This window comes from Ananas comosus, unplaced genomic scaffold (assembly GCF_001540865.1).
Source record: "Ananas comosus cultivar F153 unplaced genomic scaffold, ASM154086v1, whole genome shotgun sequence".
Lineage (NCBI taxonomy): Eukaryota > Viridiplantae > Streptophyta > Magnoliopsida > Poales > Bromeliaceae > Ananas > Ananas comosus.
The window spans coordinates 3,315-27,247 of record NW_017890986.1 but is presented as its reverse complement, the minus strand read 5'-3'; the positions used below and the strand labels follow the sequence as shown (position 1 = coordinate 27,247).

General features: G+C 36.2%; 2 protein-coding genes across 6 annotated transcripts; one reads left to right on the top strand and one right to left on the bottom strand.

Annotated features, from left to right (window-relative positions):
• The first annotated feature begins 2,276 nt into the window (after positions 1–2,276).
• On the top strand, positions 2,277–9,616 carry LOC109704513 (chitin-inducible gibberellin-responsive protein 2-like). Of its 3 annotated transcripts, none has more exons than XM_020225263.1 (3): positions 2,277–2,390; positions 7,533–7,576; positions 7,723–9,616. In XM_020225263.1, exon 3 carries the CDS (start codon positions 7,771–7,773, stop codon positions 9,331–9,333), a length of 1,563 nt encoding a protein of 520 aa, XP_020080852.1. In that variant the 5' UTR covers positions 2,277–2,390; positions 7,533–7,576; positions 7,723–7,770; the 3' UTR covers positions 9,334–9,616. The 3 variants fall into 3 exon arrangements, with proteins under 3 accessions (XP_020080852.1, XP_020080851.1, XP_020080849.1); XM_020225262.1 differs by having other exon boundaries at positions 7,670–9,616; XM_020225260.1 differs by having other exon boundaries at positions 7,533–9,616.
• Positions 9,617–11,110: 1,494 nt separating this feature from the next.
• Positions 11,111–21,788, bottom strand: LOC109704514 (WRKY transcription factor SUSIBA2-like). 3 transcript variants are annotated; one of them, XM_020225266.1, is made up of 6 exons: positions 21,317–21,788; positions 18,922–19,116; positions 17,786–18,287; positions 17,554–17,680; positions 17,305–17,463; positions 11,111–11,849 (listed from the first exon to the last, which is right to left on the bottom strand). In XM_020225266.1, the coding sequence occupies exons 1-6, from the start codon at positions 21,686–21,688 to the stop codon at positions 11,369–11,371; spliced, it is 1,836 nt and encodes a 611-aa protein (XP_020080855.1). In that variant the 5' UTR covers positions 21,689–21,788; the 3' UTR covers positions 11,111–11,368. The 3 variants fall into 3 exon arrangements, with proteins under 3 accessions (XP_020080855.1, XP_020080853.1, XP_020080854.1); XM_020225264.1 differs by having other exon boundaries at positions 17,554–17,641; positions 21,317–21,785; XM_020225265.1 differs by lacking the exon at positions 21,317–21,788 and adding an exon at positions 19,648–19,879.
• Positions 21,789–23,933: the final 2,145 nt, after the last annotated feature.

Here is a 23,933-nt window from a genome sequence, read left to right as displayed (position 1 = left end):
GATAGATTATTATGTTACGATAATACTTAACATATGAAATTTTCTTGAACTAAGGACTATTTGGATTTGGCTACCCAATCGATCATTCAAGAATTTGATTTTACTGTTCAATTTTTCAATTTATTTGATTTGAGTCAGTGAACGGCATTTTTGACTACAAATTTTGAATGTATCATTTATCGTTAGAGATGTAATTAATATATTTTATACAATTCTTACAATTATATACAAGTTCATTAACGTAAATAATTAGTTTAAATTTTATAGTGCAATTACCATTAGCTGACTTAAATCAAACAAACTGAAAGGTTAGTAAAATTAAAATTTTGAAAGATTCGGCAACTAAATTCAAGCGGCTCATAATTCTGATAAGTTTTATATATTTTTACCTCATGTTATCAACAAGATTTTGTTATAGAGCTCAATAATTTGAAAGGAAAAGATCACATTGAAACCCCCCTCTATAATCAATCCTAGTATTTTGACCTTTTAACATATCGAGGTTTTGTTTTGTTTTGTTTTGTTTTGGTTTTTTTTGTTTTTTTTTTTTTTAAAGAGTGCTGATTATCCAAAACTCGCTTTCATTATCTAAAACCCCATAACCAAAAACTGATTCTTATTAAAATTTTAAAAATTTTAAGTAGAGTTGGTTTATATCGCATTTGACTTTATTAGATTTATTTTAACTTGTGGTTGGGATGCTAATTCTATATAATTTACTATCAGACACATTTATGCATGCGTTTTGCTGCTGGTAAGCATTTGGGAATAATCTTATGTGCAGGTCATTATTTATGAGCACATTGAATTTTTCACATAAAATTATACCCAATATATTTTTTAAAATTTTAATTTATTATTATTAGAATAAATTACACTTTTGTTCCTCAAACTATAAAGAGACTGACACTTTAGTTCTCAAACTTTAATTTGTAGTAACTAGTTCGAATTTTTATTATTATAATCAAGTTCCGCAATCCAATTTAGTTGACTAAATGCTGACGTGTCGTTAATATAGAATTAATGTAGCAATACTATAATTAATAACACTACAGTGATTAAGATTTAACGTCACTTTTGCATTATCGGTACATTAATATTTTATCAACTAAATTATATTGTAGAATTTAATTATAACAATTCCGAAAGCTCAAGCCAGAAATTATTACCGGTTAAAGTTTGAGAATTAAAGTGCTGTGCACCTTATTATTTGAGAATAAAAAATGTTAAGGGTAAATTTTAAACATCCTCAAACTATGAGGGTGACATTTTAATTCTTAAATTTTAATTTGTTGTAATTTTTAGTTCGAACTTTTAGAATTATTGCAATCAAGTCGCACAATCAAATTTACTTGACTAAATATTAGTATACTGCTAATAATATAAATAAGGTAATAGTATTGTGATTGATGATGCACCAATAATTAAAATGATATATCATTTTTTCATCAAAAATGCGTCAATATTTGATGAACTAAATTAGATTGTATGATTAACTGCAATATTTTTGAAAGTTCGAGCCAGAAATTATATTAGAATAAAATTTGAGAACCAAATTGTCACTTGCCTTATAATTAAAGGACTAAATGTGTGTTTTAACTAAGGTGTAATTTACCTTTATTAATATTATTATTTTAAAGAAAAGCTTCAAATACCTCCATTGTAGTTTCGCACTTTCTCACTTTAGTACCCTATGGTTTAAAATATATCACTTTAGTATCATATGGTTTTGTTTTTCTTTTTCCGTTATCACCTCCGTTAATTTTTTGTTGTTATATCAGTGATAAAATTAAAACCACAGAGTACTTAAGTAAAATTCAATAAACCATAAGCTACTAAAGTGAATTTTTAATAAATCATGGATAGGGTATTTGAAGTTTTTTGTATATGGCGTAACGAAGAGTTAATAAAAGTACTGATGAAAAAAAAAAAAATAATAGAGTACAAAAGTTATACAATTTAAACTATAAAATAGTAAAGTGAAAAATGCTAAACGACAAAAGTGGTATTTGATGTAGGAGTGTTTACAAAATATCTTCTAAAATTAGAATTTTTTATATTACATGACAAAACTAAACGAAAAAAAAAAAGAAAAATTTGCGAGGGGCGTTTTTGTCCTTTCACACCGCGCCAGGCGCTCACATGTTCATGTACCCACGGTAAAAATGAAAATTAGGTACAGCGCCCTGTAGTGGCGGTAACGTAATTTCATACAAGATCAGGGGCATTTATTGTCGGATTTGGTCTTTTTATTTCTTCTCCTTTAAGGTAGGTCTCCTCTCTCACCCTATTTCTCTCTCTCTCTCTCTCTCTCTCTCTCTCTCCGTCCAAATGAACTCCTTAATTAGCTCTCCAAATTTGCTAAAGCCAAAATCTTTGGATTCAAAAAGGTATGAATGTGTAGAATTTAATTCAAATTTTGAGTTTTTCATGAGTTTTCAACAAGAATTATCCGTCATGTATGGTCTAATTGATGCGTGAATCATGTAGTTGTTTTGGGGAATCATGATGTGGGTGTTTTGAGTTTATTCCGAGGTTATCTTTTGGATCCATGAATTATATTTGTTGGTTTTCATTGATTTGGGGGCTCTTTTGTTGTAAAGGAGGAATTTTTTATTTATAGAGAAGAGGAAAGTTATCGATCCTTTACCCCCAAATTCTTAGTTCTTCTTAGGGATGTGAAAAGCTAGATTTTTGTCAACTTGGATGCTAGTTTTGAGTCTAGTATTTGTGTTGATTCTTTTATTTATTTATTTATTTATTTATTTATTTTTCCTGGGGCTCATGCTTACTTAGGATTAGGATCCCTTTGTTTAGTCCATCAATTCTCCCTGTTTTATTCTTCTAGAATTAGTTTTAGTTGTGACTTTTTTTTTTTTTTTTTGCTGATAATGATTTGCTGTTGTTTAGTGGTTTGGGCAATCTAATTTGTTGAATTTGGAAAAGGCAGACTTTACTTTTAATGTTTGAGGTCTAATTTCTGGACTTTTTAACCTCCCTGTCCATGTCTATTGAGCTGACTTCATGATAGCCATTTTGCGTCAGAAGAGAAAAAAAGAAGACAACTTTCACTCTAATGATAATATTCAAACATCTAGTTTCTTTGACAAGATAAGTTGTTTAGCTTGAAATAGAGCAGTAAGATATGTATGGCTGTCACTGTGTAGACTAAGCTTACTCAAAATGGAGAAATCCAGCAAAAGCCTTGCAAGCAAGTTCAAAATCTTGACTTTCTATAATAAAACGGCGATTTATCGATGGAAACGGATTTTCTTTATTACATAGCTTCATGATCCTTTGATTCTATCTGTGTTTCTTGCCAATAGAACCGCCATGTCTTTGAGTCTCATATCCCCTAAATCAAATTCATTTCGTATCTTGTTTAGGCGGCAGTAATGAGCCTTTCACTATTTGCAATAATCTTTGCCATGATGCAAACCTAATCACCTGATTCAACCTACTGTGTCAATAGAAAAAAGTCTTTAGTTTATTTCCCGGAAAGTGCTGTAATGTTCTTGTAAAGCTGTAGCTATCAGAATTTCTAAGGATTATTCCATCTTCTTTGAAAAGAACTGTGAAGAGAGATTGAGTTCTTCGTCGTGTCACCTTTTCTTATTAATTTGTTTTCTTTCACTCATCCAAATATACTCAGATATGCAACTCCTCAGAATATTCCTCCATGTTGGTCAAAAATTTTGCAAAATCCATACCCATGGTTAAGTTTTAGATGGTCGTTAGCATTTTTTCTGAAAAAATAGAAGGGTTAGCGTGTATTTGTCATTGGAGAATATAGCAAGAGTCATGTGCGATGCTTTTTTGAACTACCAAGTTGCACATTCCTGAAGATTTCATGCAATTATCTATACATGTTGGCCCCAGTGAATGCAGAAAAATATTGTTTTGATCTATGTGTAGCAATGTTCAAATCATTGGCAACCCTTGTTTGTGTTGATTTGCTTTGGAATCTTTCTAAACATTCATTGAATTCGTCAAGTTTCAGATGATAAGTGGATTTCTCAGGAACATCTTGGGAACTTCTAAATTCCCGATTTTTTTTTTTTTCTATTTGCAGCATAACTTAGTCCATGCGTGAATATTTGTGCTGCTATTATAATTGGCTACTATACTCTTACGAGTGTAGACACCTTTGTACTTATAAATTTTCGGCTGTTAGATCTACCCCTTTGACCATTTCTATCCGTTAGATCATACCATTCACCCGCTCAACCCTAGGGGACCACTATTATCCTAACCGGAGACCACTATCATTCTAATTCCTAACCGCATATTCCTTCATTCAACGGTCGAAAACTTATGAGTATAAAGGGTTCTATACTATACTTATAAGAGAATAATAGCCCTAGCCATAAAACATTAGGTTTTTGTTTGCAGCAGAGCACTGATTCCAGGCTATTTGGATGATTGATAAACTAGAGAAGTACATGTACTGGATTATTGATGAGTGAGATAATGAGTAAACTCTCTATGTAGTTTATGTCTTCTCTAAGGTACCTTCTATTTTTTCGTTCTGTGTTCCCTTCTTAACCTTAAATTGGTCCCCGAATGATTCTCTTCTACCCAACCCATCAAGCAAATTTGGTAGTGAAGTTTGAAAACTGATTAATCGAATCCTAGACCCAAATATAAAACTAATATGAGTGCACCACAATTGAAACAGCACGAGTAGGTGTATTTCCCATCTATCGGTGGCTCTATGACCATTTCCATGTGCAAGGAGAATAATCTAACAGTTGGCAACTTCAAGTAGTTGAGTGTAAGTTTTTCCTTAGCATATATATCAACCAATGAACAAGTGCAGGTCACAGAAATCAAAGTATATTTATTTATTTATATGCTAATGCTAGACTACTATAGTGATCACTAATTTGTTATTAAATAGATGTAGCAATGGTTTGATCGAAACCCAAAGTCTTTACTTGATCTAGGATGTATATCCCATTCCGAAATGATCTATTAATCTACTAGTAAGTATTTTCATAGCATTTTATTCTTATGAGACAAACAATTTCCATGAGAGATGAGACAAATTTACATGATACCATTTATTCACCAGACCCAACTTTAAATGTGAATTTCTTTTGTCCCCTTCCAAAAATCAAAAGAATCTTTCATGTCTAACATTAAAATTTTATAGCATTTGCGTTGCTTTATTCTACTTTCTTAAAAACAACCTTGTCCTTAAATTTGAAATTACTAAGACAAAAGGAGAGCTCAAACTAAAACTTGGTATGATGGCAGAGTGCACTTTCTACAAATCAATAACACGTTTAGGGACACTTGAAGTGTCTCCGTCATGTCATGCCTTTGCTTCGGAAGGCAAGAAGAATAATCGTCTTGTCGCATAGATAGCCGCCGAGTCTTTCCCGTGTTTCTCTCAGATGATTTGAACTTTAGTATATTTTCTTCAGTGTGTGTAATTAAAATGGCAGGTTCATGTATGTCCTTGGTCCGATCATGATGGTGAATAGATGTTTTCTCTCGGACAATTGGTCCTTAGATGGTTGTTTCACTTGTTAAATTTGAAGTGCAACAGCAGATTTGTTGTAAGAGTTTGAAGCACTTGCTTTGTTAATTACATTCGTTAGAAAAGAAGAAGAAGAAGAAGAAGTCTTTGATCTTGCTGTCAAAGCATGAAAGTCTCGAGCGGCTGCTTTTGATAGTGAACTTAGTGTTTCTATTTCCAGTTGACCAAGATCTATTGGCTGGTTCGTCCTTAATTTATCCTTTCTGATACTCATAGATTGTAGGTATACTGAATTACAGCACTTCATTCGACTGGGTTGAATAAGAACTGTCGATCTAGTAATTGGTTGGTACCATAGTTAGTTAATTTGCGAATTATTCGCGAATTATTCGCGAATTTTTGAAGAAACGAATTAAACGACCTAATACGTATTATTCCCAAAAATTCGAAAAAAAAATGCGTTTTTTTCGTCAAAAGTACTTATTCGCGAATTATTCGCCCGAAAAAAACGGCGCTGTGGGCTTGCGGGTAGCGGACTCGCGGCCGGGTCGCGGACTCGCTGGGTCGCGGGCCTCGTGGCTAGCCCAAAACAGAAAAAAAGAAGAAAAAAAAAAAAAGCTTTCATTCGCGAAGACGCTGAGGCGAAAAAAGGTTTTGCCCTAACTCTTCACCCCTGCCGCCCTGCCACCGACCCCAGCCCCATCCCTTTCCTTCCTCCTCTTCCCTTCCTTTCCTCCTCTTCCCTTCGAGCCATCGGAAGCCCCTGCGTGGCCACATCGAAGATCGGGTTCTTCATTCTTCAGAAATCAGAACCCTCCTTGTCGCCTCTTCCTCTTCCGCTTCCGCTTCCACTCTCCAACGATGGATCAGTAATCGGGTGGTTCTTTACAAGAATTTTTATGCTTTAGTTTCTCTCTCTCTTTCCTTTATTTCATCTTCTCTTAATTGCTGACTGTATGGTTTTGAGTAACAAGACCATGACTACAAAATGTAGCATCTTTGTGAACATGCATTTATTAAGATTCATTACTTCCTTTTTATCTTTAATCTCTACAGCATACATGAATATGCCCAGCATACAAGAATAATCAGCAAATAAGGTTTTTAGAATTAAGACCTCAAAAGGTTTGATATGGCCAGCAGGTTGTGGGTAAGGTTTGAAAGTCACAAGCATATGCATTGATTAAAAACCAAGGGACATCTAGCAAACTTAACAAAGGCTAAAAAACATGGGTGTTAACTGGCAATACTGTGAATTTCCGATGAATTTGGAGAAATAGCAATATGGAGATACAGATTTGAGTTTGCTATTTGCTTAATATATTTTGGGATATAATATAGTTTGCTATTTTTTTTACTTAATTAGCTTAATTTTGTAGCTCTTTATTTTTATATTCTTAAGAATTATGAGTATTTATACTAATTGCATAAATCTTGAGAGAAAAAAAACTTAATTTAATAGCCGAATTTTTGATCCCGAATTTTTAATTAGTGAACGTATAATATCTATATAAATCACGTATCCGAATAATTGGCGAATCCGTTTTTTAGCCGTATTTTTCAACGAATTTAAAAATTAAAAGACGAATTTTATCCGAATTATACCCGTACCGAATTTTTGCCAAATCCGAATTAACTAACTATGGTTGGTACCGCCATGTGTCATTTTTGCATACTGCAATTTAGTAATAAAAAGTTATAATTTGGATTGTTTATGCTCTTCAATTAAACTGTCAAGCAGGTTGAGAACTTAAAATTTTCCAATAATGTGGACAAGCGTAGATCAATGCTGTTCTTTTCCTTTTTGATATCCATTTTCCCATGAAACATTGTGATTTGAACTTAACATGGATGAACTTTTTACGTAATGAATTCATATGAATCTCACTAATAAATTATGTGCATCTGTTTTCAGAGGTTGTAACAGACATATCTTTTCTTTGTTGCTTTGACTCATTCTTCGTGGATATGGATGTGCACTTATGTTTGGATCTTTCTTTTTCCTTCTTTCTTTTTTTTTTTGTTTTAAATCCCCGCTCTCCTGCAGATCTTGGTTTGATTCTACCCACAGATGAGGAGTTATATTGACAGGTAACTGTTTTTGATGATAAATTATCCAACTCAGATACGGTTTTTTCAAATTACCTTAGCGAGCGAAGTCAATTTACGAATCTGACATGACAGCTTCTCCTATAAAGCATTCGGCCGCTAACATATCCATGCAATCCTCTAAACAGTACGGATACCCAGATAACTCCCAGAAACCATACTATGATCGTAAACCCATGTCGGTTACAGAAGAGGAGTTGCATTATGTGCCACAAAATCACCAAGATCTACACTATCTATCCTCCGATGATAATTCCCAGAGAGGGAGTATTCCGCCTCAGAAACCAAGTCAAGAGCAATACTGCACTCTTGAGTCATCTTTGGCTCCTCCTGTTTGTACGAAACAGAATTCGCCACCATCTTCTGTTAGCTTTTCTTCTTCGAGTGGGAGCCCACATTCTCAGCAGGATAGTCAATCGGACAATACCTACGGGTCCCCTATAAGTGTTTCGTGTATTACCGAGGATCCACATGATCTAAAGAACAAATTACGGGAAATAGAGACTGCAATGCTTGGACCAGACTCAGATAATATAGTTAACAGCTTTGAAACCTCCTTTGCAAGCCATCTCTCTCTCGAACCTGAGAAGTGGAAGCAAGTGCTTGAAATCCCTAAAGGAGATTTGAAGCAGGTGCTTATAGCTTGTGCTCGAGCTATGGCCGAGGAGGACTTTTTCGTGGTGGAATGGCTTATGTCTGAGCTAAGGCCGATGGTTTCAGTCTCTGGGGAGCCGATCCAACGGTTGGGAGCCTACTTGTTGGAAGGGCTTGTGGCTCGGCGAGCCTCCTCGGGTAGTTCGATATACAAAGCTTTGAAGTGCAAAGAACCCACAAGTTCTGACCTCCTTTCGTACATGCACATCCTTTATGAAGCATGTCCCTACTTCAAATTTGCGTACATGTCGGCAAACGGCGCGATTGCAGAGGCTCTTAAAGGGGAGAACATGGTCCACATTATTGATTTCCAGCTCGCGCAGGGCACCCAGTGGGTGTCTCTAATTCAGGCCCTCGCAGCAAGGCCCGGTGGGCCACCACGCGTCAAAATCACTGGCATCGATGATTCAGTTTCCGCTTACGCGCGAGGCGGTGGGCTTAATCTAGTGGGCCACAGGCTATCTCGACTTGCCGAGTCATGCAATGTGCCGTTTGAATTCAACGCTGCTGCTATGTCAGGGTGTGAAGTGGAGCGCGAACATCTCGCGGTGCGGCCGGGGGAAGCATTGGCTGTGAACTTTCCGTTTATGCTTCATCATATGCCTGATGAGAGTGTGAGCACTGCGAATCACCGGGACAGGCTTTTGAGATTGGTGAAGAGTCTCAATCCAAAGGTGGTGACCCTTGTGGAGCAAGAATCCAACACAAATACAGCTCCGTTCTTCCCGAGATTCTTGGAAACTCTAGATTACTACACGGCTATCTTTGAATCGATTGATGTGACTCTCCCTAGAGAACATAAAGATCGAATCAGTGTAGAGCAGCATTGCTTGGCGAGAGACATAGTCAATATTATAGCTTGCGAGGGCCCAGAAAGGGTGGAAAGGCACGAGCTTTATGGGAAATGGAGGGCACGGTTCATGATGGCTGGGTTTAAGCCTTACCCGTTGAGCTCGTTGGTGAACGCCACGATTAAGACGCTGCTGCAGAGCTACTGCACGAGTTATAGCCTCGAAGAGAGAGACGGCGTGCTTTATCTCGGGTGGCTGGATAGACCGTTGGCCGTGTCTTGCGCTTGGAGGTGAAGTTCTTCTGATCTGACTTTGTGACCAAGTATAGTTAAAGAATTTTCACTTTGTTGCCGTTGTCGTCGTCGTCGTCGTCGTCATGTACCAGTCTTAAGTATCTTTAGCTGTTTCGGTTTTTAGAAGTTAGGACCAATCTCTGTATTGTAATCTAATCGTAGATTGTGACATCGAACTTGATGTTAGTAACATGGAGCTTGGAAAAGTATGTTGTTCTGCAGTACTTTAACGTTCTCTTCGTCCGCCGTTTGTTGCATTTGCTTTTGTTGCATTGGCTTTTGAAGTGTGTGAGATTTGTGGATGGAACAAGTGTTATAGGCTATATGTTTTGCTTGCTCTTACAATTTTAGTAGACTAAATGCCGAATATGTAACTGATAGTAAACTCAATCATCTTGGTTAATGCATTGGAGAACTACTTGTATTGTATTTAGGATAAATTTCTTACAGTTTCATTTTTATTTTTATTTTTCAGACCCAAAAATATTAGCACAAATCTCCCCTTGCAGGACAGTCCCCTCTACAATCTAAACATTTTTCATGCCCTCGAAAAGGGTGTGCGCTCCTCGTGAAATATAAGAAATATTACCTTGATTTTTGAGATACTTGAGAATCTGAAAACAAATGTATCATAAGAAAAGGAGTAGAATAGCAATATCTACTCCTACAATGTGCTGAGCATGAAGCATCAATGAAATAATTGCTTTGGTTACAATACTGAGCAGCAAGATTTTAAGTGTCCGTCGGCACGGATCGTATTCACCATGCTATACCGTGCCAACAAGATACCGACACTATACAGATCCCGTACCGATAACACAGCTCAAAACCCTTTATCCTTTAAATTAGTAAGTAATTTTCTCAATAAAGTTCAAAAGATGTGATAACAAGACATAATAAATAGTTAAACTATTTTGTTGCTAAAGAAAATAAATATTTCATGCTATTATGTATCGGCCCACAAGAATTTTTTTGACCGGCATGCATCGGTACGGTGCCGGCAAGTTTCCGGCACGATCCCGTGCCACGGCACTTAAATCCTTGCTGAGCAAATACACCTACAGAATAGCCTTATCCCAAGCCTTGAGAATTATATTTTTTGTTCTTGCAAAATTGAGGGAGAGAGGGAAAAAAAAAAAAGAACTCTTTCCACTGGGACAATGATATTTTTTTTATTTTTCTTTCTTTCTTAAGGAACTGCTTCCACTATAATTAATGCAAACTGGTTCCCAAAATGAAAGTGTTGTGAGACACTGCTTTGTGCCTGTTTGCAACGTATTGCTTACATGATGTTGAGATAAATGATGAGAAAAGGGAATAAACACTAAATTAGGCTCTACAACCAGGATATGAACTTAAAACCAAATTTAATGACGATTCGACATGATTAAGTGAAACTTCATCAATCAAGTAATCAACAGTGGAGGAACCATATCACAAACTTTTCAACTTCTATGAAGCAAGTTTAGCTATTGACCGTACAATGCTAAATCCAAAGGTTCAATCCATGAATAATGCAAGTAAAATTCTATTAGAGATAGAAATGGTAATTGATACAATGTCGACTTTAAGTAGAACAAAATCTAAATGCGGAGGACATGTCGACAACTTGCAATCGCAATCCACCATGAAACAAGGGTTAAACTTTCATCTGAGAGGAATATGTCTATGCTTCCTACTTAACAAGAGCTCTAACGAATAAACAGGAATATTTCTAAAGAAAATTAGGCAATTTTCCTTATCCTAGGGGAATTGGAAAACTGTAAAACAATCCTAGATGATTATCAACATCTAACCCTTGTACAAATTAACATAGGATTACAAAGTGCATACAACAACAAATAGCTTTTACTAATGCTCGAAAGGTCCACATTGGACTTTCGCCTCTCTATAAAGCATCAGAATTAATTATAGTACAAGATTATACAAATTGTCAGAAGAACACTTAACTATCTTTCCTAAACCCTGAATAATAGGAAACAACTGAAGTAGAAATCTAAAATACAAGGATATGATAGAGTAACCAGCTGATGATCCTATGAATCCAGCACTGAATTCCCAGAATATAAGTTAGATGAATGGCTCACAGGTGCTGTTTTGAAGGTAAAACCCTCATTCTTGTCTTCAATATACCCATATATGCTGCCACTTCTATATAGCGCCGATACTTGGCTTGCGTGAATGGAACTATCAGATGGCATTTGGTGATGGGGGGTTTGGTCTATGCCCAAGGACTGTGCCTCATCGGCAGGGCTGTTGTGATTTGGGCTGAACCCGACACCAAGATCGAGGCTGATCGTGTCGCTCTCCTCTGGTTGGGTGAATTGGTTGTTGGTAGGGTTTTGAACGCTTGTAGTAGTCATCGATGCAGAAACTCCATGGCCGTTGGTCCTCGAGGCAGGAACATCATGGTTGTGTTTGCCCTCATAGGTGGTTATTACTGCTCTTGGATCGTGCGACGCCCTCTCAACATGTTTCCTTACAGGACACCCATTAAATGTGCATTTGTAGTAACTCCTGTGGTCCAGAAAAGGGATAAAATTGTTAGATCATATCATATATTTCCTATAGTGGTAAAAGAGCTGGATCACAAACAACAAGACTGTCCAGAGACTGAAGAAGATTGAGTGAAATTACTAATTGGGTTTCATATTCGTTTCTTAATGAGGTTTGCCTGCTAATAGACAATCATGTCTTCTTGTCAGAATTCAGGGAACATATAAATTTGAGTGACAAGAAAGGTCAGGTATTTTAGGATATATATAAATGAATGCCATCTTTATCTTCAAATGGAGATGGAAATTATTGTCAATCAAATCAAATAAATAGATAACATATAACACCCAATGAAGCAGCAGATAAGTATATCATGTAAGTTTAGCCCTCAGACTCTTTGAATTGATTGTGTGACTGTATAAAGAGATTAAGAGTAATATCTTTGGTGCTGATGTAAACTAGCTCTGTTTTAAAACATCAAGTGAGATCACAATACAACACAAAGAACAGAGGCAAACAAATACATACATAAAGAATATTTGCATCACCATTCATCACCTGTCAATATTTCATATCATGATGTACGATTACATCAAGGTTACATTTCTAAGAAGTTTTAAAGGCTAAAGTCCAATGACACCACTGCATAATATAGCAAAAATTTAAAATTTCCATAATGATGCACAAGTAACTTATTAAACTGAAAATACTAGGCATGCAGGGTGCTGCAGAAAATAGGTTGAATTGTTAATGAAAAGAGCCAACATTGTGGAAAATAAGCTTAGTAGTCATTCTGGCCTGTGTGTTAATGAATTGCCTAGCTGCTAGGCAAGGATTGTCGTGCCACCAGCATACCTGTGCCGCTGTGGCCGCAGCACGGGGCATGCCAATATTGGCACACCTCCCATACCAGTGTATACCATGGGTACATTCGCATGCATTAGCACAGATTGTTTTACTAAATTTGGTTAAAAAAAAGTTTTTAGAGTGTTTTAAAATCTCCAATGGCTATTAAAATGTTTTATGTATTATATCCCACACAACTTAATAAGAATAGAGTCATAAACATCTTAATAACTAAAAAACGTTTATTTTATATACATTATAAAAGTATATGCATGAAACCAAAAACCAAAATCATAAGAAGATAAAAATTTATAGGAAAACACTACCATGGGAAAATTCATTAGATCTAAAATGATAAAACAAAGTGGAGGAAATCTTCTTGTTTATATCTTTTCACTAAAAGTTGGTCTTATTCTGCAATGGAACTTGCAAATTGCTTCCAATTTTAACAGATTTACAAGAACTATATATTTTGAGCTTAAAAAAGCTATTGTAAAACTTTTTACTTTAAAAAAACTGAAAAAAAAATCCAAAAAAGGCAAAAAGGGGCACTTCCGGTTCTATGCGTGCTTCAAACAATTTTGTCTTCTCCATCTTATTACCATATCTCTAGAGTCAATAATTTTTATCGATACAGTGCCCGACCCGATCTGGTTGATCGGTGTAAATCGATTGAGTACATTGTTGGTTTTTTAAATCAGATTAGAGAAGTTGATCTTATCTTTTAGTTAGTATTTATTTTCATAATTTTATTATTCAATTAATCTCTCAATAAGGTTTTTTAAGTTGGTTATTTAGGATATGATTAAATCCGAAATTGGTTATGTAGAGGTAAGGCATAAGAAAGTATAACTAAGGCATAAAGTTTTTTGTATAATGATGAATATGAATTTGTGAATCTATAATAAAGACAAATGCTTTGACAATGATGTCTTTTTTCTTCGTTCGCGAATGTGTCACCCTAGAGTAAGTCTAGTCCCGAAGCGAGTTCGGTTCAGAAGTAAGTTCTGATTACTTTTATTACATTTTTTATTTTTTATTCTTTTTTATGTTTCTGAATTTTCTTTCTTAGTTTCTATAATTTCTTTTTCTAATTCCGAAAATAAAAAAAATATCCAAAAAATATTGTAAAAATTTTCAGAAATTCAAAAAGCTTTCAAAAAAGTTATAAATTATATTTTGGAGCCCTCTAAAACGTAGGACCCTATATTACGTTCTCTATTAGATTTGATATCAAAGTGTAGGCTATTTACTAGTTCCATTTCGTCAAAAGTTTTGGGCTTGTGAAAGAAAATGAGGTGAGAATTAAAAATAATGAGAAAAAGTACAATAAAAAAAGGGAAGCAAAAAAGCTGAAAGAAAAGTGTGGAGAAAAAGTTAATGGACTAGGAAAAAAATCATCATGGACGCAAAGAATGATTTAAAAAAGTTCTCCTGAAGTATGATAGAAGAAAAGAAATTCATATAGAGTCATTAAAAGAAGGCTAAATTACAGAAAACCCACTTATAAGTATGCTTTTTTACTTTCCCTCCCTAACTTTCAAAAACCTACATTTTATCTCCTCAACATTTCAAGTTGTTGAATTTAGCCCCCCTTCATCAGTGTCCCATCACTATTCTGTCAATTTTATTATAATTTATACCTAAAATGCCCTTCAAAATTATAGAAGTACATTAAAAAATATTTTTCCACTTGTGGAAGAAGTACGAGCAATTTGTTCATTTTGCTCTCTCCATTAATGTTGTACCCATGAAAACATTTCTGAAATTTTAAGGGGGGCAAAATGTAAGTTTTTGAAAGTCATGAAGGAAAAGTGAAAAAGCAGGTATTTACAGAGGGTTTTTTGTACTTTAGCCTTAAAAGTAAATATGTGAGATGACAAAAGTCGAGTTTGATGAATAGTTTTACGATCAGAAGTCCTACTTTGAGAGAAAAGGAAACGATATTTGGATGAAAATATTAGATGACTTGAGATGATGGTATAGACAGGCATTTTAACATAATATTTTGAAAGAAGAAAAAACGGAGGTTAAAAGATATTGAAGATTATGCTAAAATTGTTGAGACGATTTTTAATGGATGGATAAGATGAGAAATGAGTATTGATGGATCCAACTAAAAGTTCAACTCGAGACCCTAGTTGCTCAACAGAGTACGCCGCCTATAGCACAGTTGGGAGTCAATAATTCTAATCCAGTTCCGCCCGCACCACCCGATGGCAAAGAAGTTTTGGATGTGATTGAGTTAGAATTGGAGCATTCGTAGTTAAATCATGAAGCCAAGGTAGATGAGTGTGTTGGGTAAGATTATAGATCGAGTTACCTTCATTACCCCAGAATTGGAGCCTCATCGACTTACTGGTCATTCTTACATCAACACCAAGCCGCATACTCTAATGATACAGGTTGTTCGACATGTTGGCATCGAGCTGCATCACTTTATTCATCCTCATACAATAAAACTTTATGCCTTATTTATACTTATCCTTAGCTTTACCTATACATAACTAATTTTGGATTTAACCTTATCCTAAATAACGAACTAAATAAACCTTATTTAGAGATTAAGTGAATAATGAAAATCTGAAAATAAACAGTAACTAAAAGATAAGATAAACTACTCTAATTTGATTTTTAAAAAAAACAATGAACTCAATCGATTAAAACTGATCAACTAGTTTTTTCTGATTTTCTTTTAATTGCCATAATTTCTATAATTTATTTTTTTAATTCTGAAAATAAAAAAAAAATATTTCAAAAAATTTTAGAAATTCAAAAAAGCTTTCAAAAGAAATTGTAGATTGTATTTTGAAATCCTCGAAAACATAGGACACTATATTCCATCCTACATTAGTGTTGACATGACCCCACGCCAAGTGTTGGCACAGCTAGGCACCGTACTGCACAGGGCGGCAGGAGCAATCCTTGCTGTTAGGTACTTTCAGAAAACAAGAACACTAGTACTCTAGGATTTTCCTTCAGTGAACAAAATTTCAGACACTACATAGCAAAAACAATAAATCAAATTGCCACAAGGTAAGAAAGAAATCTACCAACTACAGGCAATCTCTTCAATATTAACCCAAAGAGCAAATACCTAGATGTAAGAAGGTAATTAATACAGCTCTCGCATTCAAGTTTTGAATCAACAATATCTTCAAATACACTCATCTTAAAGACAAACAACTTTATTCTAACAACTACATTCTTTCATCTCATCTCATTGTACTTGCTAAATTATGTAACGAGGTAATTTTAATTCCTGATTTAGGTTGTCTCCATATGCAACCAGCAATAATATAAGTTACTCAGTACAAAAGTACCACTATAATAGGTTTTTCCCAGTGTCAAAATCAGATGTTATCTGCTTTATGGTCTTGTTATGTACCACTCAAACATCTGATTTACACACGGACTATGAGATACTTCAAAGATATGTACCACGGACATTTATGAAATCTATTGGATTATTGTCAGGTTTTATGAACTATTCTCTTGTGATATATATCGCATGCTCTCCTCCCTACAAATTCCTTCCTCCCTGATCTTGTAACAAGGAAATCAGTTGTTATGAGAGGATGGTTTTAAAATCTGGCTGAATGGCATATATGTGAATTTGCTAAGAATTCAACACGAATACAATATTCTGACGAATATGGAAACAATATGCAAGTTCAAACATATGATTAGTATATATGAGGTAAAAGAATAGTAGCTTTTATTCGTACTAGGTGTTGCATCTGTTGCAACTTGAACCTAATGCTATAGGATTTACTTTGAAGCATAGACCACCAGGGATGAACTTCGTGTGTACAATATTTAAGATGATTATCATGTCATATGATGAATCCATTCTAGTAAGAATTTCGATGTCCAAGAAAATTACATTCGAAATCTTGGAATGATAGGAATATTGGGTTTCAATTCCAATGAGTCGGACACAACCTATCTAAAAATTTAACTTGATTTTGGCTCTTTGGCTTAAAATATGTTACTCCTAAATTAATCATGAATCTTTATCTTCTGTTACATTTCCATGCTTAGAGAACTTTATGGGAGGTTGCCTCCTAGGTTCAAAGACAGTAGCTCAGTGTATCCACCGACTTTATAACTTTCACTATAGGTCTCTTTACTTTCTGTTTTTTTTTCATCTCACTTTGACCGGGAATTTAGCATCAAATTGTAGTGTTGACGTTGTCCTGACGGCAACCAGTAAAAAAAAATCAATACTTTGGAAACTTCACAGATTTAAGTTTTACTCTAGTGAACCGCATAATGTTAGGTAAAGGCATAAATGATGATGATGATACTCATAAATTGTGCATCTAACTTAACATTCTCTTGAAATCAAAGGACAGCTAATATGCAGGCAATCTGTGATTCACATTGCAAGATGAAGCTTTGAAGGTCCTGAAATGAAATTGATGAGTCTGTAGCTCCTAAACAAAGTCGTCTTCAAATTTCGCCCTTGAAATCTTAAGAAAACACGCAAGAACCATTAGCTTCTTTTAAATTTCCACTAGATAAGACGGTCAGAACACATTTCCGCCACACAAAAAACATACTCGCAGTAAGAAAGACTACTATTCAGCGAAAGGGTGAATAGAAAATATCTAGAATGTTCACCAACCTTGGATTCGGGTTGCCTCTTACTACCTTTTGGCCATATTTCCGCCAGCGGTACCCATCATCCAGGATGTCAACTTCGCTTATAGTTTGTACAACCACACGTGGTTCACGGTTAGGTCTATTGATTGCAGTAGCATCAAAATTAGGAGCATCCAATTTCCTGTTTACAAATGTTAGAAAGCAGACTAATAGCATTTTAGATCAAATTCCCTCTCCCTTAGAATTCCTATACTCAATTATATAAACTAACCTGCGTTTTGCCTCTAGGTCACCATCAGCAGCAATTTCATCACCAGTGTTGGATCGACCACCTCCACCATCAACATCATCCTCACTAGCTGAGCCAGAAGAAAGCTCAGTCGTACCAATTGGATTGACTTTATGAGGATGCAGATAGAAAATCTTAGTTATGTGAGATCAATTTAATGTACCAAAGGAAAGACTATTTTGTGTCATAAAGAATGCGCATGATGCTTCCTTACCTTCAGCACTTAATAAACAATCAGGTTTGTCCACTCCCTGGCTGGACAGAAGTGCACCAACTGCTGATCGACGGTTAGGTTGAGGTTTAGGATGATCATGCTCGCTTATGTAGATAGTTTCAGTTATTTGTCCGTCATTGGAGCGTTCTATATGCTTCTTTGCTGGGCAGTTAGGATGTGTACATTTGTAGTAACTACGTGGATTTTCACATCCTTTAACATGTTTCTGCCCATACTTGCGCCAGTTATATCCATCTTCTGCGGATTTCTCAACTACAGAGGAAGGATTAGGTCCACCAGGATCAGACCGTAATTCTGTGATATTTTCCTCTGAACATTCAACAGGTTGAGTTGGAGAAGTTCGAGAAATTATTGAGAGAGTTGATTCCTGTGTAGTGAAAGCTTCATTGTGAGCTGTCACTGCATGATTATAAGGATTATTGGCTTGAATTTGTGTTTGCACAAAAGGCTCGTGTTCTTGGAGATTAGCATTAGCAGAACCCTACATGAAAAACAAGAGTATTAGGCTGGTGAGAATAGTAGATCATATTCATCGATTATGCATGAATTGTCGAAATTGATCAATCGTCAGGTAAATGGGAAGCAGAAAATATATCATTTCTTGAGCACTTTATGTTCAAAGCAATTAGAAAACCTGACTCATCAATCAACAACATACAAGCATGCATAATGTTTCCTTCTCTTTCTTTCTTTCTTTCTTTCTTTTTTTTTTTGGGTTAGGGAGCATGCCTGATGTTAAACACAGTAAAACTAAACTAGTATATTACTCTTTTGACAATACTAAGTGGGTCGACCAACTGGTTGCAGAGGATCCAAACAGGTCGATCGCATGTGTAGAAATCTATCCAAAGCAGTTTTATCCAAAATGAGACTTCAAAAAGATATTTAACTTTCAAATATGGCGCATCAAAATCTAAACATCCCACAGGGTAAAGTAAGATGAAGTTGCTGTCATATTAGGAATCTCGAAACTAATAGTATGACAAGAATGTTCCAAAGTAGTGAGAACTAACAATATCCAAGAGGGCAGCTACCAGACAGTAGGACGGATTATCTCAAATAATCAGATACGGCAGTGTATTATCAAAATGCAACTATGGGAAAAGTGATATTACCGAAGCTCGCAATGTAGGTACTGATGTATGCAAATATGATCTGGCATGGGGCTTGAACTCAAAATCTCCAGAGCTCCCATTATTGTATGCACTATTTATAGAAGTCTCCCTTGAAGAAGATAATGCATCTGCTTGAACAGTTCTATTCATGATATAAGGCATAGTCAAAGTACCAGTGGTTGGGGAAGGCTCAACCTGTACAAAGAACAGAACAGATAAACCGAAAATTAATTCAAACTGTGCAGATAAATAAAGGGGAAGTTTTCACAACTTCTGTTTCGGCAGACCATCACTAATCTTACAAGATATCTACTAGACAAATGAAAGGAGTAGATATGACATGTAATCAGAATTATTGTAAAACTACCTTACAGGAAAAGAGAAATAGCAATCATTAAACCTAACCATCAATTCACTGACAGAGAGAATGCCAAAATCCCTCCCTCTACACACTAGTAAGTAGAACCGACCAAACTGGTTAGAGGATAAGGCTTCCTCCACACACACACAAAAGATGTCCAGGAAAGGCACGTGAGAGTATAATGATCATGCCTTCTCCCAGTATTTGGAAGCTTTTCACACAGAGACAACACAAAATTGTGAACACAAATAAAGAGAAATTTATCAACATGCTACAGCCACCTAAAAATTTTTACCTAGAGGGACTAGGACAGCAATAAATATACACAGCTCTAAACTCACTATCTTCTGGATGGCATTTCTTACATTTATAATGATCTGGACCATCTGGTATAGCAGGACCAGACAAAGTAAATGACACCAAACATACAAGTGTCATAGATTGGCCTATAACAAGAAACTATAGAAGTTTTTCCCTCCAAATTCCAAAGATCATTCTAGAATGAACATCAGTTCTAGAATCAATTAACAAAACAACCATTAGAGAAACACTCCTGAGTCCTCACTAAACAACTCTCCATAATACTGAATCTCTCGTTCTGAATGCTTCTTGGCTCACCTTTTTTTTTGAAAAAAAAAAAAAACCCTCTGGGCTCATTTAAGTGATGCTCATGAATTAAATGGCCCATCAAGTTATTCTTTAAGTCAAAAAAAATAAAATAAAATTTCTAACAAAAGGCAAAGTCCCAAAAGAGACATGCCCATAATGCAAGATGTTGTTTTCTTTCTATCTTCAAAAGCGCAAATACTACAGAATGATTCTACTAGTACATGATGTGGCAGCTGATAAATGAAAGCGAATAACTATCAAAGTGAGCTCATAAAGTAGAAAAATGCCAAGCACCTACGAAAAGATTAATTCTCGAAGATGGTGTTATACAGAGCTGCGTCAAGTACGCAGAAATCAGATTTATTGGATCTGGTCAACTGTAGTTAATGATTAATGACCAGGTTTGATGAAAAAACCAACCCATTTTGGAATCAAACTGTTGCTATAATAGTGAAAAAGTTTTAAGTTTGTCCAAGACAAAGATATATTCCAGATCCCCCTCGTTCAACCAAGTGGATGTTTTGTTTTAACTTGATGTCGCCAGGGCATCGGAATCCATTTGTGGCCACATCTGGTGCAGCTCATCAACTTCTTCTCATTCTCCCCCTTCACTTTAAAGTCTATACAAAAAGTCCGAGCTAAAAGATTAATGTAGAGAACTTTGTAACAACCTTACTTGACAAAGAATCAGAATATATGACAGTAAAAGTTGTTAAAGAACTTCTTATCAAAGAAATGGCAATGCATACACAGTTCAAATAGGAATTATAAAATGAATGTGCAGTGCAGAGCGCATAAAATGTCACATCTTAGAGATAATCATTGAGCTTTCGATGGTAAAAAAACAAAATAAATATATACATATATTGTTTTTGACGAGACAAGCAAAATGAAACGACAGATACGGAAGAATAGACAAAGACAAAAGCAAACAAATAAAAAAGAAAAGCTGCATAGCGTCACATCTCACCACATAAAGAACGAAACTATCAAATTCAAAGAGAAGTAAAAGAAGAGTAAAATTATATAGGTACGATCAACTACAGGCTCAAGGTTTTCTATTTTTAACACTCCACCAACTTTTGATTAGTTTGATTTAACTTACTTTTTCTAAAAGAAAATTAATTACTTGAAAAAACACAAATTAAATTATTAGAAGGGTAAGAAAAAATTAAGTATTAAAGACAAAACATAGTTAGAGGGATTAGTATAAAATGACCAATAGTTTTGGAATCTTCACACAGTTCAGATGAAGTAATAAGCTAAGAAATGCTGAAAAATCCGGGGAGGGGAATAGCTAGATAGATCAAAACAAGCACAAATAGTTAAGTAGAGCAAATCAAGCACAAATCAAGAGAAAATTAAATGACAAATAAAGCGGGGTACGAGAAGAACATAAATGGGGGTTAGGGATCGAGAGAGTGCCTTGGGGTCGGTGAGGAGGACGGGGGATTCGAGGAGCGCGGAGGGGCTGAGTCCTGGGGGGATGGTGAGGCACGGCGCGCGCGGGATCGGGAGCTGCGCCGGCGACATCGACCTGTACCTGGCTCCGGCGAGCGGCGGCCCCCTCCGCTCCGGCGCTCCGCCGCCGCTCCCAGCTCCAAGTCCCCGAGATCTTGGCTCCGGCGCCGGAGGCCCCCCTCCTCCGGCGATATCTCCGGCGAGCGGTGGCGACCTCCCATCCCGCGCTCTGCCGCCGCCAACACCACTCCCGGCGCCGAGACCACCCGATCGGGGCTCCGGTAGCGGAGCTCGTCCTCCTCCGGCGAGATCTCCGGCGTCGGTGGACTCCTCCATTGGTGGGAGCGAGAGAGAGGTGGGGGAGTGAGAGAGAGTGGGGTGGAGGATGCAGTGGAGAGAGTGTGGAAAAGAGGGCGCGAAGGGGGAGCGGAGGAGAGAGAGAGCGAGAGAGAGAGAGAGAGAGAGAGAGGTGGGGCTCGTGAGGGGTATTTTGGGAAAGAAAATGGTGTATGCGATTATGTTTTCCAGCGAGTAATAAATTTTTGCCTGCACCCGGTGCATGGGTGTATATAAACCCGTACTCCTCACACTATTTCGCACCAGCAACAAGGCACCGACCATTACATGCATCACACTGTACTCTTCTTCAACAACTGCTGACGTGGTCGTAAAAAGTTTTTATTATAACACTTTTACCCCCATAAATAAATAAATAAATATATTTTATGGTAACCGTTTTTACTGCATTAAATATATTTTAATTTAATATTCTCTTGGAGCCAAGTACAATATGGCAAAAAGTCTTTTATTAGGCTTAATTCTATTCTACTGTACTATACTTTATGTATTTTTTTATTTTTGGCTAAATTACTGAAAATTTTTCTGTAATAACCCGCTTTTTCACTTTCCCCTCCTGACATTTAAAAACCTACACTTTGCCCCCTTGTAAAATGAAAAATGTGCACTTCACCCCTACCGTTAGGATTCCGTTAGGGGTTCTGTTAAAAAATATTTTTTTATACTGAAAATACCCCTCTGCCTCTTCTCTGATGCTTCGCTCCCTCCGGCTCACCGCTTCACTGCCTCGCCGCCTCGCCGTCCTCCACTGCTTCGCCCTCACCCGCATCCCTTTCGTCCTCCTCCGCCACCTCGCCTTCGCCCTCGTTGTCCCTGCCTACCTCTCCATCAACGCCCATCTTAGTATCCTCCCTACTGTCGCCGAAATCGATGGGCGGCGACAGTGTAGGAGGAGAAGGGGAGCAGGTGGAGAAGAAATTGGAGAGAAATGGTGGCCGATTGAGGTGGAAATAGCGGCGGATTGAAGGGGCGGCTGAGGAAGCTCAGGAAGAAGACAACAATGGCGAGGGGCAAAATGGTCATTTTACACACCGTGACCTCCCTGTGAACATTTTTCATTTTACAAGGGGGCAAAGTATAGATTTTTAAATGTCAGGGAGGGAAAGTGAAAAAGAGGGTTATTACAAGAGGGTTTTCTGTAATTTAGCCTTTATTTTTTATATTGTACTAATTTTTTAAAATTATTATTTTATTAAAAAAAGCTTATATTTTTATTTAAAATTATTCTCACTTTCGCAGTTGAAATTACGGTTAATTTAGATGTAATTTTAACTAATGCTTACCTTCTAACTAAAATTATTCTTTTTAACTGTTGTTAGTTAGAATTACGGTCAATTTAGACGTAGTTTCAATTATTATAAAAATTTAGGATTCAAAAAATTTAGAACCATACGACCCTCCATTTTAGAATTAATCCAATGCTTTTAGTATTTTAAAAAATATGAAAAGAAAGAAAATTGAAAAAAAGGGAAAAGGAGTCAAGGACTAGTGGATAAAATTTTGTCTTTTACATGGCCCAAGTTGTAAGATTACAGTCCAAAAGTGGGTAAACTTATTCCTAGTATCAAACTCGTTTTTGCGGGCAATGAGATCCTTAACTGCAATCCGGTCCGTTGGACCTATACCAGACCAGACCCGTGCGACTCGGGTCCAAGTCGGGTCAGGGCCGGTTCGTATCAAATTGTGATTGATCCGATTGTAGCTGTATATTTGGTTCCTTATAAAACTAGCTCAAAAAATATTTTTGATACGAAAAATAGATTTTCGGTCGTTTGGTTTACATAAAATTACTTACTTATAAAACAAGTTACAAATTTTGAAAAAAAAATTGTACCTTTATTTGCTTGTTTTAAATAAAAAAATAAAGATTCATTCGAAAAGTATCACGGCTCACCGCCGTGTGGGTCACACGTGGTCCACGAGATGAAGTGGATCTTGTCGACCGCGTGAGACCTCTCTCTCTCTATATATATATAATTAATGAAAAAAAAAATTCATATGTGAAGCAAACCCCTCTCTCTCTCTATATATATATATATATAATTAGTGAAAAAGAAAACTCATCTTTGAAGCATTACGATTTACCGCGTGGATCATATGCTGTCCACGAAGTGAAGTGGACTAGTGTGAGACCCCTCTCTCTATATATTTATTTATTTATTTAATATTTTTCAATTTAGATATTATTATATAATATTTTATTTATAAAGATACATTTATCTAT

What these genes read in the sequence shown, in the direction of transcription:
- LOC109704513 (XM_020225260.1), top strand. Translation starts at nt 7,663, where the DNA reads ATGACAGCTTCTCCTATAAAGCATTCGGCCGCTAACATATCCATGCAA.
- LOC109704514 (XM_020225266.1), bottom strand. Translation starts at nt 21,688, where the DNA reads ATGGAGGAGTCCACCGACGCCGGAGATCTCGCCGGAGGAGGACGAGCT. An exon ending in GACCTAGAGGCAAAACGCAG is followed by an intron (nt 17,464 to 17,553) that starts GTTAGTTTATAT and finishes ATTTGTAAACAG; the next exon opens with GAAATTGGATGCTCCTAATT. An exon ending in AGAGGCAACCCGAATCCAAG is followed by an intron (nt 11,850 to 17,304) that starts GTTGGTGAACAT and finishes TCTGGACCACAG; the next exon opens with GAGTTACTACAAATGCACAT.